Source organism: Aquarana catesbeiana, linkage group LG05 (genome assembly GCF_042186555.1).
Source record: "Aquarana catesbeiana isolate 2022-GZ linkage group LG05, ASM4218655v1, whole genome shotgun sequence".
In the NCBI taxonomy this organism is placed as follows: Eukaryota; Metazoa; Chordata; class Amphibia; order Anura; family Ranidae; genus Aquarana; species Aquarana catesbeiana.
This window is the reverse complement of record NC_133328.1, coordinates 563,444,457-563,458,769: the sequence shown is the minus strand read 5'-3', so window position 1 is coordinate 563,458,769 and position 14,313 is coordinate 563,444,457. Positions and strand designations below refer to the sequence as shown.

The following is a 14,313-nucleotide window of genomic DNA, read 5'->3' as shown; positions in this document are numbered from 1 at the left end:
GGGTTGATAGTTGAGCCGCTGATCTTGACAGGGAAATCAGGGGAAGTGGCACCTGAGGGAGGAAATATCATGAGCTCAGTTTTGGATAGGTTGAGTTTGAGAAAGTGATGTGACATCCAGGCTGATATGTCTGCTAGTAAGTTGGTAATGCGTGAGGAGACAGATGGAGAGAGCTGGGGGGTGGAGAGATAGATTTGGGTGTCATCAGCGTAGAGATGATATTTAAAGCCGTGGGAGGCAATCAACTGACCCAAGGAGGTGGTGTAGATTGAGAAAAGGAGAGGTCCAAGAACAGAACCTTGGGGGACCCCAACGGAAAAAGGAAGAGGAGAGGAGGAAGTAGAGTTGTAAGTGACACTGAAGGAGCGGTGGGATAGGTAGGATGAGAACCAGCGAAGAGTACAGTCACGGAGACCGAAGGAGTGGAGTTTTTTGAGGAGGAGGGGGTGGTCCACTGTGTCAAAGGCAGCAGAGAGATCCAGGAGACGTAGTACAGAATAGTGTCCATTGGCTTTAGCCATTAGTAGATCATTTGAGTTACCCTCACATGAAAGAAACAGGGCTCCCATAGTGTGATAACGTAATTGAATTTTATTAAAAAGATGCTGAATAGCAGCAATAAAAATGAAATAAAATAAAAAATAAGTACTATAAAGTGTTAAAAAGATTCGTACTCCTTAATAGGAGTCAGACTATCACACTGCGTAATGGGAGGTCAAGCCTGGAGAGAAGCTCGTGGATGCAAACTGACAGCCGAGCGGCATGTGCCTCAGCTGCGCTCCACACTCTCTCCGACTTCCGCGTGTGACGTAGGTACGTAGCTCCGCCTTACGCGTTTCATCATCGACGTTGTCAAAGGCATCAAATTCAGGTGTGTACTGAATCCTATTTAACATGAGTTTGAATGTGATTGCTTAATTATGAACACAGCTACATTCCCAGTTATAAGAGTTTGTTTTTCAATTGAATTGTACAGTTTATAGGTCACATTAAAGGTGTAAAGATTCTGAATTGATTTATCTTTGTCATTTTTTTACATCACAGAAACCTGACATTTTTACAGGTTATATCCACTGTATGCCTATGCTGTGTGTGAGGAATAACTTGTTAAATGACAATGATGTGAAAAATCAAAAACACATTTTATTTAAGGGATACGTTCACCTTTTAAATAAAAAGAATAAATGCACATTTTTTTGCAGGTAAAAAAAAGTGCATTTACTATTATTTTTTTTTTTTATTTTTTTTTAGGAGCCTGGAAAGCATTTCACCAGCGATCAGTAGATCGATGGTGCCATGCAGGACTGCTGCAAACTGTTAGTGTAAGCTGTCTGCTGTACATCGTAAAGAATCTATGAACAACCAGAGCATGCAACGGCGCCATGGTAGTTCATTAAGAAGTACAAGCCGACATCCGCAAAGAATGTCAGTACTTCTAGTTGATTCATTCGCAGAACTCTGTGAATGATTGACACAGCCATGTGGGCAGAGCCCCACACGGCTGCATGCTTTAAAAAAAAAAAAACTGTAATCTGAAAGAGATGCTTGTGAGGGGCGTAAGGAAAAAATAATAATTTTCTTTTCTATTATTTTCTGACAGATCATCTGTAGGAAGTGCCCTTCCCCGCCGACGCTGTTGTGCTTATATTACAATGGGAATGATCTGCATTTTTATTGGTGTTGGCCTAACGGTAAGCGAGTCATTTACTGTTAACTATTCCTTCTCCCACAGGCTTCTTTCCTGTAAATTTTAAGTTCACGAGAATGACTGGTACATGGAGTGCCATTACAATTTACTGCAAGGAAGTCTGTCCACCAATTTTGAAATGTGTTTTTTATAACTTCTAAACTAAATCCATCTTTGTATTTGATATCCTTTTTAAAATACCAGGTTTTAAAAACTACCGAAAATTTTTTAGTTTTAGCATTGAGAATTCTATAATTACGTAGCTGTTTAGGTTTAGGAAACGCAAGATATTAAGTTCTTTCTCACAATAAATATTTGTTTTCACTTAATGGGCTCTTTCACACAGATCTGCCTGCTCAGCAGAGTGGACATGGACACAGCCCACTTTCTTCTATGTGCTTTGGATGTAAATGGACCACCTGTCTGTTTACAACCGACCTGATCTGCCAGACGTATGGGGAATGAATCCCCCATCTGTCTGTTTTTAGCGGATGGGATCGGATGTTTGTGGGTGTAAACAGGCACATGTCCCTTTACATCCGCAGCTCCGTAGAGGGCAATAGATGGTCAGATTGGGTTTGCCTAAAAAAACTGACAGGCGGACCTGATCGGTCCGCCCGTGTGAAAGGGGCCTAATGGTTGGTTCACAGCAGAACACTGTGCGGGAAATTCGCGTTTATGTGCGGTGTTTAAAATGCACTGGATGTGTGATCTGCTCCGGAAGTCAATCTATTCTTAACGACATTAACACACACAAATGCAGATCGCAAACGCTGTGGGCTGCATTCCTGTGAGATTCAGGTGTGAACTAGCCCAAAAGAATACCAATCTATAACCTCTGGGTGACTGTAGCCAGTGTTTACATCTGCCAGCGCCGGAAGTAACGTCATGACGTCACTTCCGGCCTCTGAGGGTCAAAAACCCTGAAGACCGTCTGGTCCACGGTCAGCTCCATGGTAAACAGCACCTGCTGGCGGATTCATTCTCTGAAAATCGAAACAATTATAATCAAACCAAAACTTTTCAACAGCACTTTCCTATGTCCGCACGTTTGATTATAATTGTTTCGATTTTCATTTTTGCATTTAAAATTACTTATTATTCATTATTATCATTATTAATTGTGGCACTTAACTTTTTAGTTTTCACCACAATTTTTATTAGCGCAACTTTATTCTCCTATTACTTTGATTGGTGTCGTATAACACTCCTTAGTTGCAGCTTCACTTATCACCCTGATTGTTAGCGCAGTATTTTTTATACATGGATTAATTCTCTGGTTTGCTGATCGCACTAGTGAGCTGGGAGAGCACCAGGGGGCAGTGGGGGTTTCCCCTCCTGCCACCTGTAAAAGCTTTAAAGCGGCTAAACTGCTATGATTGCTTTTACATTGCAGGGAATCGCCTGCTGAAAAAAAATATCTGACAGGCATCATTCCAATATCTTCACTTCAACCTAAGGACATTATATGACCTCCACCTAAGGTTAAGTGGTTCATTCAAATTGATTAAATTAGTTGTAATAAATGATCAGTTGAATGATCAATTTCATATCATATTGAAATTGATATGTGTGGCCATAATACAAATTACAGCTCTCATGCACATTGCTGGATCAAGATGGTGCTCAGATAAGTTATAAGTTGCTGCTTGGGTGTGTGTGTGGGGGGTGGGCTGCAGCCAGAAGGTTTTTTACCTAATGCATTAAGGTAAAAAATATTGAGCCTTTTAGAACCACTTTAAGTTGCCCATACACTGCTATTTAGCCAGTGAGCTCAACGAAAATAATGAACAAATTCCTCCACCCCCAAAACGAGGTTGCTGTATGACACCCCCCCCCCCCCCCCCCATTAGTGTGTGTCAATCATCAACCGACTTCTGCCAAGCCTTGGCTGATGGAAATTTTGTCTGGTCCCTGTTGAACTGGCAGAATTTCTATTCATGTATGGCCAAACTTTATTGCCAATATTCTTTTCATTTTAGCGGAATTAATACAGAAATTAACTGTTAAAATGCATGAAATACTACTGCAGTTAAAGTGACTTTATTCTCTGCTTTTTCGCAGGTTGGCACACAAGACTTTGCCAGGCATTTCCGTGCAACATATGTCTCCTGGGCGGTTGCCTATCTTTTAGGCTTAGTTTGTCTTATTCGGGCCTGTTACTGGGGAGCCATAAAAGTTAGCTATCCAGAGCATACCTTTGCATAGACCTGTCTATAATAGAAAATTATAGCGTGTTATTTATGGTTAATGATTTTGGGTATTAGCTTTCGTAATCCCGTGGGCTGTGGCTGAATTTACACAGATTAATACATTGAAGGACTTTTTCAGCCACTGAACTGCTTTATGAGAATGTCCACCTGTGGCCTTCATACTCAGTGATGGTAGCCCAATCTGCATTGCTGTGCCTCTGGAATATGTTGCAAGCTACTGCAGTTTGTATTCTTTGGTTATAATCACCCGGAGAATCAAAGGTGTAGGACGCGACTTAGTGACACGGAGCTGCAGCCTTGCAGACTGTTCTGCTAGGGTTGGACTTTCCTTATAATGCTCAGATTCAGACACACTGAGGTTGATTTACTAAAAATGTAGAGTGCAAAATCTCGTGTTAGATGTGCATGGTAGCCAATCAGCTTCTAAATTCAGCTTGTTCAATTAAGCTTTAACAAAAAAAACTGGAATCTGATTGGTTTCTATGCAGAGCTGCTCCAGATTTTGCATGCTCTAGTTTCAGTAAATCAACCCTACAATGCTATTGCTGTTAATTACAGGTTCCAGCATACCCCTGCTATGTAGCAGGAAATGACTAGGCCCCCACGTCGGTGTGCCCAATTCTGTATCATCTAACCATATTCATTGGGGGAGGGGTGATATTTGGTCAGAGACATGTGCTGAATACCCATTGCACTACATAATATGCAAATTAGTTTTGTCTTTGCTGCTAGAACTCTAAGCTTTATTTACATGTTCAGGCATCTGTCATTTTTCATTGTTAAACATGTCCATTGGGTTATATTATAAATGATTATTTTTGTTTATGTGCCATTCTTTGAGGATTACACAAATATTGTACAAAATCAGCATTTTCATTTTTTAACGGTGACTTGATCCCACTGTTTACGTCTTACTAAATTAAATAGCATTATAGCAGCTTTCATTAAAGGTGCATTGTGATGGGCACTAATTGGATCAGAATATTTGCTGTTGTTCTTGAAGGAAATCTGTGCGGAAAGAAACGTGTGGGCTGCTGACCTCTTTCATTGAAAAGGATTGTTGCCTTGTTATCATGCTGACCCAATTGTCCAGTCTCAGAACCAAAACTATGTATGCTAATCAGGAGTTGTAACTTTGCTTGTTGCATGCTCAGTTCAGGTCTGTGACTCACAAAATATCAAGGCTAGAGACAGCCAGGCATCTGGTACTTTCAGAAGGAGGTTGGCAGTGGATGTCACCATGTTTTCCCCCGTACAGGTATTCTTTACCAGTATGAAATTCAGGATATCCACAGGCACAAAGGGTTAGACATATAAGCTTAAACAATACAAATTTGAGGTGTTTTCTCCTAATAGTCTATCAGATTCTAACTGTTATTTTCCAACCTGAATTGGAGAATCAAGTTTTACATTTCATTGCTTACATTGGATAGCATCCAAACATTTGTATTGCCAGGCGAAAGATATGAATTTAAAATTTTTTACTTCAACATGCTCTTTTACAAAAATATTATCTTGGTTTCCTGAAAATCATAGTTAAAGGACAAGTTTGTAATGAAAATTACAATAATGCCTCCAGCAGCCTAATAGACCTTTATTGGGATTTCCCTATTGAAGATTATAAAGCTAACCATTTCTTGGCTAAAGCTGACTTTTTAAAAAAAAATATTTGGATTTGTTTGTGCATGGATTAGTTTTCACTATCTTTTAACAAACATAACTACATATTTTGTGATACTAAAATATATGGATACATCAGAAAAATTTACATATTTGTACGTACTTTCGGTCAGTCAAAATCTAACTAAGGCTAAATCTACTCCCACCCCATTCTAATACTATTCTATCTACCCTGTGAAAGAAAAGATGTCCATACTTGCCTATTCTGAGGGCACTCCGGTCAGGTCACATGATCAGGTTCCACCACCGGCTTCAGTGTAGAGGAGGGGCAGCCGACAATGGATGCCCCATAGTTGGCCTGTGGGTGACATCAACACACAGGCATTTGCAACCATTGTGACCAGACCAGAGTGGCATTAGAATAGGTAAGTATAGACACCTTTTCTTTCACAGGGTAGAGAGAATAGTCCTAGAATGGGGGTGGGAGTAGGTTTAGCCTTAGGCTGACAATACACAGTTCAAAGGAACTTGCTTAGATTCGAACCGTTAATGGGCAGGCTGAATGTACCAAGTTGATCAATTGATCAACTTGGGTACAACCAGCCTGCTGGATTCTCTTGTGATTATCGCTGGCGGCTGCAATAGCTGCTAGCGATAATCACGGTCTTCTCCTCTAGCGGGGACAGCTCCCCCCCCCCCGCACCAGGAGCAGACAATTGCTCGGCAGGAGGGATTCCCCTGCCAGCACTGTCTGTATTGATGGGGGAATCCTGCAAATTTCTTTCCTGCAACTTGTGTTTATAGGAAAAAAAAAAATTGCACCGTGTATGGCCTGCCTTAGTTGTCTTTTGACTGACCTTCCACTTTAATCCAACCCTTTTCTTTGCCCTTGAATAACAAAGTAAACAGGACAATTAACTCCCCCACCACCTCTCCCCTGTACCATGTACTCTCCTTTACGCCCTCCCACACAGATCACTTCACCCACTAGGACTATGGAAAGAAAGCCCTGCGTAAGCTGCCAACTGACTTGGAGCTTACACAGGGCTATGGTCCTCTTACCTGCTTCCATGTGACAGCACTGTGCCAATCATGGGGCACTAGCAGTGCCAAATAGGAGAAGGATAGGGAGTCCTGACACCTTCTCTAAGTGCCGGTTCACACAGGGGCAGTGCGACTTTGCAAGGCGATCTACACACGACTTCAGCGGAGGCTTGCAAAATGACTTCTGTATAGAAGCCAATGCAAGTCTCCCTGAAGTCGTCCCAAAGTAGTACAGGAACCCTTTTCCAAGTCTGAGCGACTTGAGTCATTCCTATTAGAACAGTTCCATAGTACAGGACGGAGCGCGACTTGTCAGGCGGCTAAGTCGCCTGACAAGTTGCTCCTGTGTGAACCGGCACTAACACTTGATATACAAATGCTTTTTTGGGGTCATTTATTCACCAGGTAGTGAAAAAACACTGAACTGTTTTATGGGACAACCATGGAACATGAAGCTACAAAATTTGAGCGTGAAGGTTGTGCCCATGCTTCTTTCTTCATAGGCTTCTTTTTAAGCTTGAGAAGAATGTCCATTGTTCTAGGCTAGCCCATCACAGCATGGTTTCTTTTAGGCAATATGTGATATTTTATAACACATTTCTTTTATTGATTGCTACTGTGATCCTGAATTTCTGAAAGTATAACCCTTTAATGACACAGTCATAATTACAATGCACCTTTACATAGGAAGCAATAACCATATACTCATCATATGTCTAATCTGTGAACATTAGGCCTCATTGCAGTATGTAGAACATTGTTCTTTTCTGGAGAACTTCTTTCTACATAATAATTTCAAAGTTTAGATATGTTAACATATGTCTAACTTCTTTGGGGATGGAGGGAGGGGAATCATACCTGCGCTGCCTATGCGCTTAACTCCAGCGGGATAATTTGATGTTGGTCCCTTTTTAACTAAGCTGCAGCTGGAATCTGCTTACCTGTGAAGTGTCACTTATTTGATATTATTTTCTTTTTCTACTAATAAGAAAAGCCATTGTTCTCAATTAATAGAATGTACCATTTAGAATTTGTATGATTTCCTAATAGGGGGCTTGGGGAAGTTCCTTTTGTGTAATTTTTGTTCTGTACTGCGGGAGACAACATTAATGGCGCTATTTGGTTAAAGCAGATGAGTGGGGAAATGTAAAGTTTGTGTACCTAGATAACAATGGAGGTAAACACATTGTGATACAGCAATGTTTTGGACAAAGAAGCCTTTAAGCTCATTTAGTAAGACAAAGCACAATTATGATGTACAAAGTGCAGGTACCCATTTCAGCCAATCAAATGGTTTTAAAAAAAAGGCAAAAACAGTTGAATTAGGATTGCTGGTGTGGATGTCTGCACTTTGCTGGCTACTTTACTGAATTGGCCTGAGTCATGCTGTTAAATTATTTACAGCAGAGTTGTGTGTCAGTGGGTAGTTTATGGGGAGTTCTGATTCCTAAAACACATTTTCTTTAATAAAACAATTCCCAAAATACATTGTCTTATTGAACTCTGCCCATATGGGTCCTGACTTGGTGGCTTCTACACTCTTGAAGTTAAAGTATAACTCTGCCTTTCAGGTACATTTGTTGTAAGACAGGGCAGCAAAATATATAGCCATAGTATTCACAAGCTGTTTTCTTCTGTTGAGCATATTCAGTTATTTAAAACATACTTTTGCATTCCTTTTTATGTAGGGATGTGCCTTTACACTGTTAACTCTATAATCTTTATGATATAAAGATTATATGTACCCATTAAATGAAGCCAGAGGTCATAAGATCTGACCACCACTCAGTTAAGGGGTGTCTGGACAAGTTAGGTTGAGGCAAACAATTTCCTGATATGAGTCTCATTGGCTAGACTGCGTGACTATCATGTTAGAATCTGCAAGTACCTAATTTCTACATTTCCCTCATGTTAGGTCTGCAGTACCTCATTTGCACAGTTCCCTCATGTTAGGTCTGGGGACACCTCATTTGTACAGTTCGCTCATGTTAGGTCTGGGGACACCTCATTTATACAGTTCCCTCATGTTAGGTCTGGGGACACCTCATTTATACAGTTCCCTCATGTTAGGTCTGGGGACACCTCATTTATACAGTTCCCTCGTGTTAGGTCTGTGGACACCTTATTTTGAGAGTTCCCTCATGTTAGTAGGTCTGGGGACATCTCATTTATACAGTTTCCTCATGTTAGGTCTGGGGACACCTCATTTATACAGTTCCGTCGTGTTAGGTCTGTGGACACCTTATTTTGACAGTTCCCTCATGTTAGCTCTGCATGCACCTCATTTCTACAGTTCCCTCATGTTAGGTCTGAGAGTACCTAATTTCTACAGTTCCCTCATGTTGGGTCTGTGGGTACCTCATTTCTACAGTTCCCTCGTGTTGGGTCTGTGGGTACCTCATTTCTACAGTTTCCTCATGTTGGGTCTGGGGGTACCTCATGTTGGGTCTGGGGATACCTCATTTCCACAGATTCCTCATGTTAGGTCTGCAGGCACCTCATTTCTACAGTTCCCTCACGTTGGGTCTGTGGGTACCTCATTTCTACAGTTCCCTCATGTCAGGCCTGTGGATATCGTATTCTTGCAGTTTATTCTTGTTAGAATCTGTGTGTACCTTAGTTCTGCAGTACCATCATATTAAAGTGTAACTAAAGGCAAAACTTTTTTTTTTCTTTTTTTAGTTTTGGATAGAGTGGAGAGGCATTAGAACATTTGTCGGGTTTTATTGCTGTCTGTTCCCCTGGTAGGGAGATTCACCCTCTCTATTTGTCATGTTTACCATTATCATTAAAAGTGAAAGTAAAATTTTGTGTTGACTCCAGAACAGTAATGGGGCAGAAATCTTCTTGCAATGGTGACACCCCAGGATTTCCTCACTTTGGAGGGATTTCCTCCCACTTCCTGTTTTGGTCATGGGACAGAACATAAAGGGAAATCTCCCCTATGGGACACAGATGGCAAAAAAAAAAAATCTGACAGGGATTATTACCCTCCCCTACTCAATCCAAAATGGGAAAAAAAAAAAGTTATGCCTTTTAGTTACACTTTAAGTCTGTGGGTACCTTACTCTATTCTAGTTTACACACATCGGCCTTTTTCTACAGTTCCCTCATGTTAGAATCTTTGAGTACCTTACTTATACAGTTCCCTCATGTTAAGTCTGTGGGTACTGCAGTAATCATAATAATCTTGTTTCCACGGTACCTTCATGTTAGGTCTGTGGTTACCTTATTTCTACAGTTCCATCATGTTGGGTCTTTGGTACCTTATTTCTACTGTTCCATCATGTTGGGTCTTTGATACCTTATTTCTACAGTTCCTTCATGTTGGGTCTATGGTACCTTATTTCTACAGTTCCATTATGTTGGGTCTATGGTACCTTATTTCTACAGTTCCTCGTATAAGGTTTATGGGTACCTTGTTTCCACATGGCAGTGCTTTTTTGAACATACACATTGGAAAGAGTAGATATAAAAGTCCATGCAGACATAAGGGAATACGACAAGTAATGAATACTACTTACTTGCTTAGTATTTTGCTACCCTATCATATAGTCAGAAAATACAAAAATGGGGTATGCATCCTTTAATTTGGAGCTGGGTGCCCCACAAAAGGTAGTTTGTCCATAAGGCTATGCTGTACAGTGTACAAGAAGCTGCCTCCATTGTGTAGAGGTGTACTTTATACGTTTCTATTAGCCTGGCCAAAAACATGAACCTTATGCAGTATTACAGCCTGTGACTTTTCTTGAACGTTCGAAAACTAGTGTGCACATTCTGTATTATGCTTATGTAAGTGGAGTCACACATTCTGTTCAAGAGCCATAGTGTAACATTTAGATTTGCAAATACTATATACTATGTATGTGGTTGTTTCACTCAATCTAACCATTTAATTTAATCTGGATAGCTAAATATGAAAAAACACGATGGATTGGCCATTTTATCAGGGTGCCAGAGCACAACAACTGTATTTCCAATGTTACTTGTTTGTATAATAAATGTACATTACTATTGGCTTGTTTAGGATTATCTTGTATCTTTTAAAAATACTAATAAAGGTTATTATAGAAATACTGTGCAGAATCCTATTTTGTGTTCATTTTATTATTTCTGATGGTTACAAGCAGGGGCCAGTCTTGCTATTCTTGCAGGTTTCTGAACAGAGGGACTGAGCAGAGCATTCTAGTTTTTAAATCCCACCTGTGGACTAATGTTTGTATATGGTCACCTAGGCAGGTTTTTATTGTTATGAATGTCCTCCAGCCTCCCCTGCAAAAAATGCTTAGGCTGTAATACTCGCCTTCAGTCAGGGACTGTTTCTTTTAGTACATCTTCTCTGCTGATAGATATCCCTAATTTTCATTCAATCAGGAAGACCGTGACAAAATGGTGCTCAGGGCGTCAACACATTGCCCTTCAATCACAGTGTACTGGTGCAGAGAAAGACACTAATGCAGTGACATCATGAAGTCAGCAGCACTGAGTAAAGCCTCATACACACGATCGGACTTCAAACAAACTTTTCCGTGGATTTCTGTTCCAAGGGCTTTGGCCATGAACTTGGTATGCATACACACGGCAGGACTTTTTCAGCCAACTTTCACCAAATCACGTGATTTTTCAGCTCTTTGCAGCCACCTTTTGGTCAACTTCTGTATTGTTGTCTAATCTTTTGTATTGGTTCTGAGCATGCGTGTTTGTACTTTGGACTAAAGTCTGATGGATTTATGTACACACGATCGGACCTGCCGACGTAGGACTTTTGTTGCAGGAAGGTTTGTCTGTTTGCACAGCCAACATTTGTCCGATGAAAAACGAAAAAGTTTGTCCGATGGAGCGTACACACGGTCGGATGTTGCCTTAAAACAGGTCATTTGCATGTTTGTTGTCAAAAAATCAGATCGTGTGTATGGGCCTTAAGAAACATGCTCTACCTGGGAAGTCAACCCTTGCAATGCATATAGGAAACACATAGGGTTGATTTACTAAAACTAGAGTGCAAAATCTGGTGCAGCTCTGCATAGACACCAATCAGCTTCCAGTTTTTTTTTTTTTTTTACATTTTGTTAAACCTTAATTGAACAAGCTGAAGTTAGAAGCTGATTGGCTACCATGCACAGCTCCATCAGAGTTTGTACTCTCCTGTTTTAGTAAATCAGCCCCATAGTCTACAAGCTCAGTGCAAACCCAGCCTACATTGTCACCTCCTTGCACCACTGACTCCTTAGGTCCCACTCTACCCATTTCTACTCCACTGTACTGACCATACACTGCCCAATTCATCCCTCTATGTCCCAGCCCCTTGCAATGATGGCAAAGTGACCTATCTTATAATCTTGAGAGAATAGGCAGATCCTCTACCTACAATGCAGCAGCAACAGGGCTTAGCTATGAGCACACCTCCACCCTGCTAATTGTACAAAAATGAGTCCCCCTCACTCTGTTCGCTCCTCCTGTCAAGTGCACAGCAGCAGAGCCTGATTGGCTCCTAGTGCTGTCTTTCCTGCTGTAAAGGGGATTACAGGAGGCTCAAATAAATACATTTTGTCTGACTACACATCTGTGCATTGCAGTAACATACATGACTGCATTTAAAGGAGAAGTAGGGCCAAAGCTCTTTTGGCCCTACTTCTCCTGTGGGTCACAAGAGTGCACTTAGTTCTGCACTCCTGTGACCCAGATTCCTCTAAAGCCTGCTGTCATCTGATGTCACTGAGCCGGTCCAGGCTCTGGAGGGATCCTGACTTTAATGTTGGGATCCACCCAGATTCCTGACCAGCAGCTGGCTCAGCCTATCAGTGCACTGCTGAGAGCCTAAACCTCTGCTCCCACCCCCTCCACAGGGGCAGAGCGATCAGCTGTCTTTGATCGCCCAGTTCTTAGTCACAGAGGAGGCAAGGTTCAGATGCAGCATCAGATCGATGCTGCATCCACCTGCATGAGTATGTGTGTTTTGTTTTTTTGAAAAGCCACACTTCTGTTTTTATGGTGTCATTTATATCTGTCCGGCGCTAACATTTTTAAAGCAATACTAAAGTCTTGTTTGTTATTTTAAACAAACAAAAAAAAATTCATACTTGCCCACTCTGTGCAGTGTTTTTTCACAGAGCAGCTGAGATCCTCCTCTTCTTGGGTCCCTCTTTGCGGCTCCTGGCCCCGCCCTCCTGTCGAGTGCACCCACAGCAAGCAGCTTGCTATGGGGGCACCTGAGCCGCTGCTGTGTTTGTCCATTCAAACACAGGGCTGCAGCTCAGCCCTGTCCCCTCTCTTACTATTGGCTCACTGACTTTGACAGAAGCGGGAGCTAATGGTGCCTGCTGCTGTGTCTCAGCCAATCAGGAAGGAGAGTCCCCAGACTTCATAGCTTTTGTGCAACATTGCTGGACCGAGAGGGAGCCCAGGTAAGTATTAGGGGGGCTGCTGCACACAGAAGGTTTTTTCATAGAATGCATTAAGATAACAAACCGCCTGACTTTAGAACCCCTTCAAGGCTCTGTTTCCACTACTGCGAGTTGTTGTGTGACTTGACACATGTCAAGTCACATAACAAGTCAAAATCCATGTATTTCAATGGTCCCTGTTCTAATTGGTGCGACTCCAAAAAAGGTTTTTGTACTACTTTGTTCCGACTTTGGTGCAACTTGTTCTCCCGTGGTTCTTACCAGTCGCATGACATCGCATTGCAAAGTCGCACTGTAAATTGCGCGACTTTAGGGCCGCAATAGTGGAAACCCTAGCCTAAAACAAGAACGGTCTTGATTTCTACACTTTCTGCCTGCTATCCCAACAATGTTCAATCGCTATGCCAGATAAATTTTTCTGATCCAGCCAAAGCCTGTTTACAAGTCCAGACAAAATTTACAAAAAACGTCAATGTCATTAAGTGTTTATGCATCACAGCTTAATGATTACCTGAAAAAGCAATGCATTCAATTTTAACACAGACACACTGATGTAAGCCTCTGCAGGTCTCATGCACTCAGCCACAGATATCCCAATTGGCCTGCTCTGCTGATGGGCATGTTCCTGCAGTTCCCTTGGGAGGAATGCTAAAAGTAGGAGAGAAGAGAGTTAGTCTGTGCTTACTGATGTAAATGGAAGTGGCTGAGGGTGTGCAAACAAAACACACCAGCTGACTACATAGCTTCAGTTGGTTACTATATGAGAATATACAAGCTACGTACCACAGCAGTAGAATATCAAAAAGAAGACAGCAGTGGTAAGCCTAAAGTGGAACTAAACCTAACTTGTAGAAAACGGCCAGCATGCAGCTCTTTATTGCAGAAAAGACATGCCGTGGGATGGATTTACTAAAGACAAAAAGACTGCATTTTGCAAGTGCAGTTCCTCTCACTCTTGGGCCCCTTTCACACTTGTGTGACTTGTCCTGCGACTTGGGACTGCAAATTTGTATGACAAGCCATACCCCATGACTTCCAATGAGTTTCTGTTCTGTGCAACGTCAAAGTAGTCAATGCGCTACTCTGGTCCGTCTTTGCTGTCACTTGAGGTCCATAGACCTCAAGATTACACAGACATTGCTTCAGGTCGCATAAGTGTTAAAGGGGCCTTAGTGAATGGTGAAGCTCTGCTAATGTGCAAGCAAAAATGTACACTGCTGTGCCAGAATGAATGACTCCAGGGCGCATGTAAGGGGTGACGCTATGCCAATTGGCCAATCAAGTGGCTGAAAACCCGGAACCCGGAGAGAAGAAGATAGCAACAGGTGGATGTAACTTTCGCATC

The 14,313-nt window shown here is 41.7% G+C and overlaps 1 protein-coding gene across 2 annotated transcripts in view; it reads left to right on the top strand.

The window, feature by feature from the left end:
* PIP4P2 (phosphatidylinositol-4,5-bisphosphate 4-phosphatase 2) overlaps positions 1 to 10,636 on the top strand; it is a 100,986-nt gene extending 90,350 nt beyond the window's left edge. The window contains exons 6-8 of one of the 2 annotated variants that reach the window (XR_012244547.1): positions 1,601 to 1,691; positions 3,752 to 8,673; positions 8,716 to 10,636. Coding sequence is in view for 1 of the 2 variants with exons in the window: in XM_073631934.1 (XP_073488035.1) it covers positions 1,601 to 1,691; positions 3,752 to 3,895 (235 nt within the window). In the remaining variant the exon portion in view is untranslated. Of the gene's footprint in view, positions 1 to 1,600; positions 1,692 to 3,751 lie in introns of both variants that reach the window. The other variant, XM_073631934.1, reaches the window with a different exon arrangement.
* The last annotated feature ends 3,677 nt before the right edge of the window (positions 10,637 to 14,313 follow it).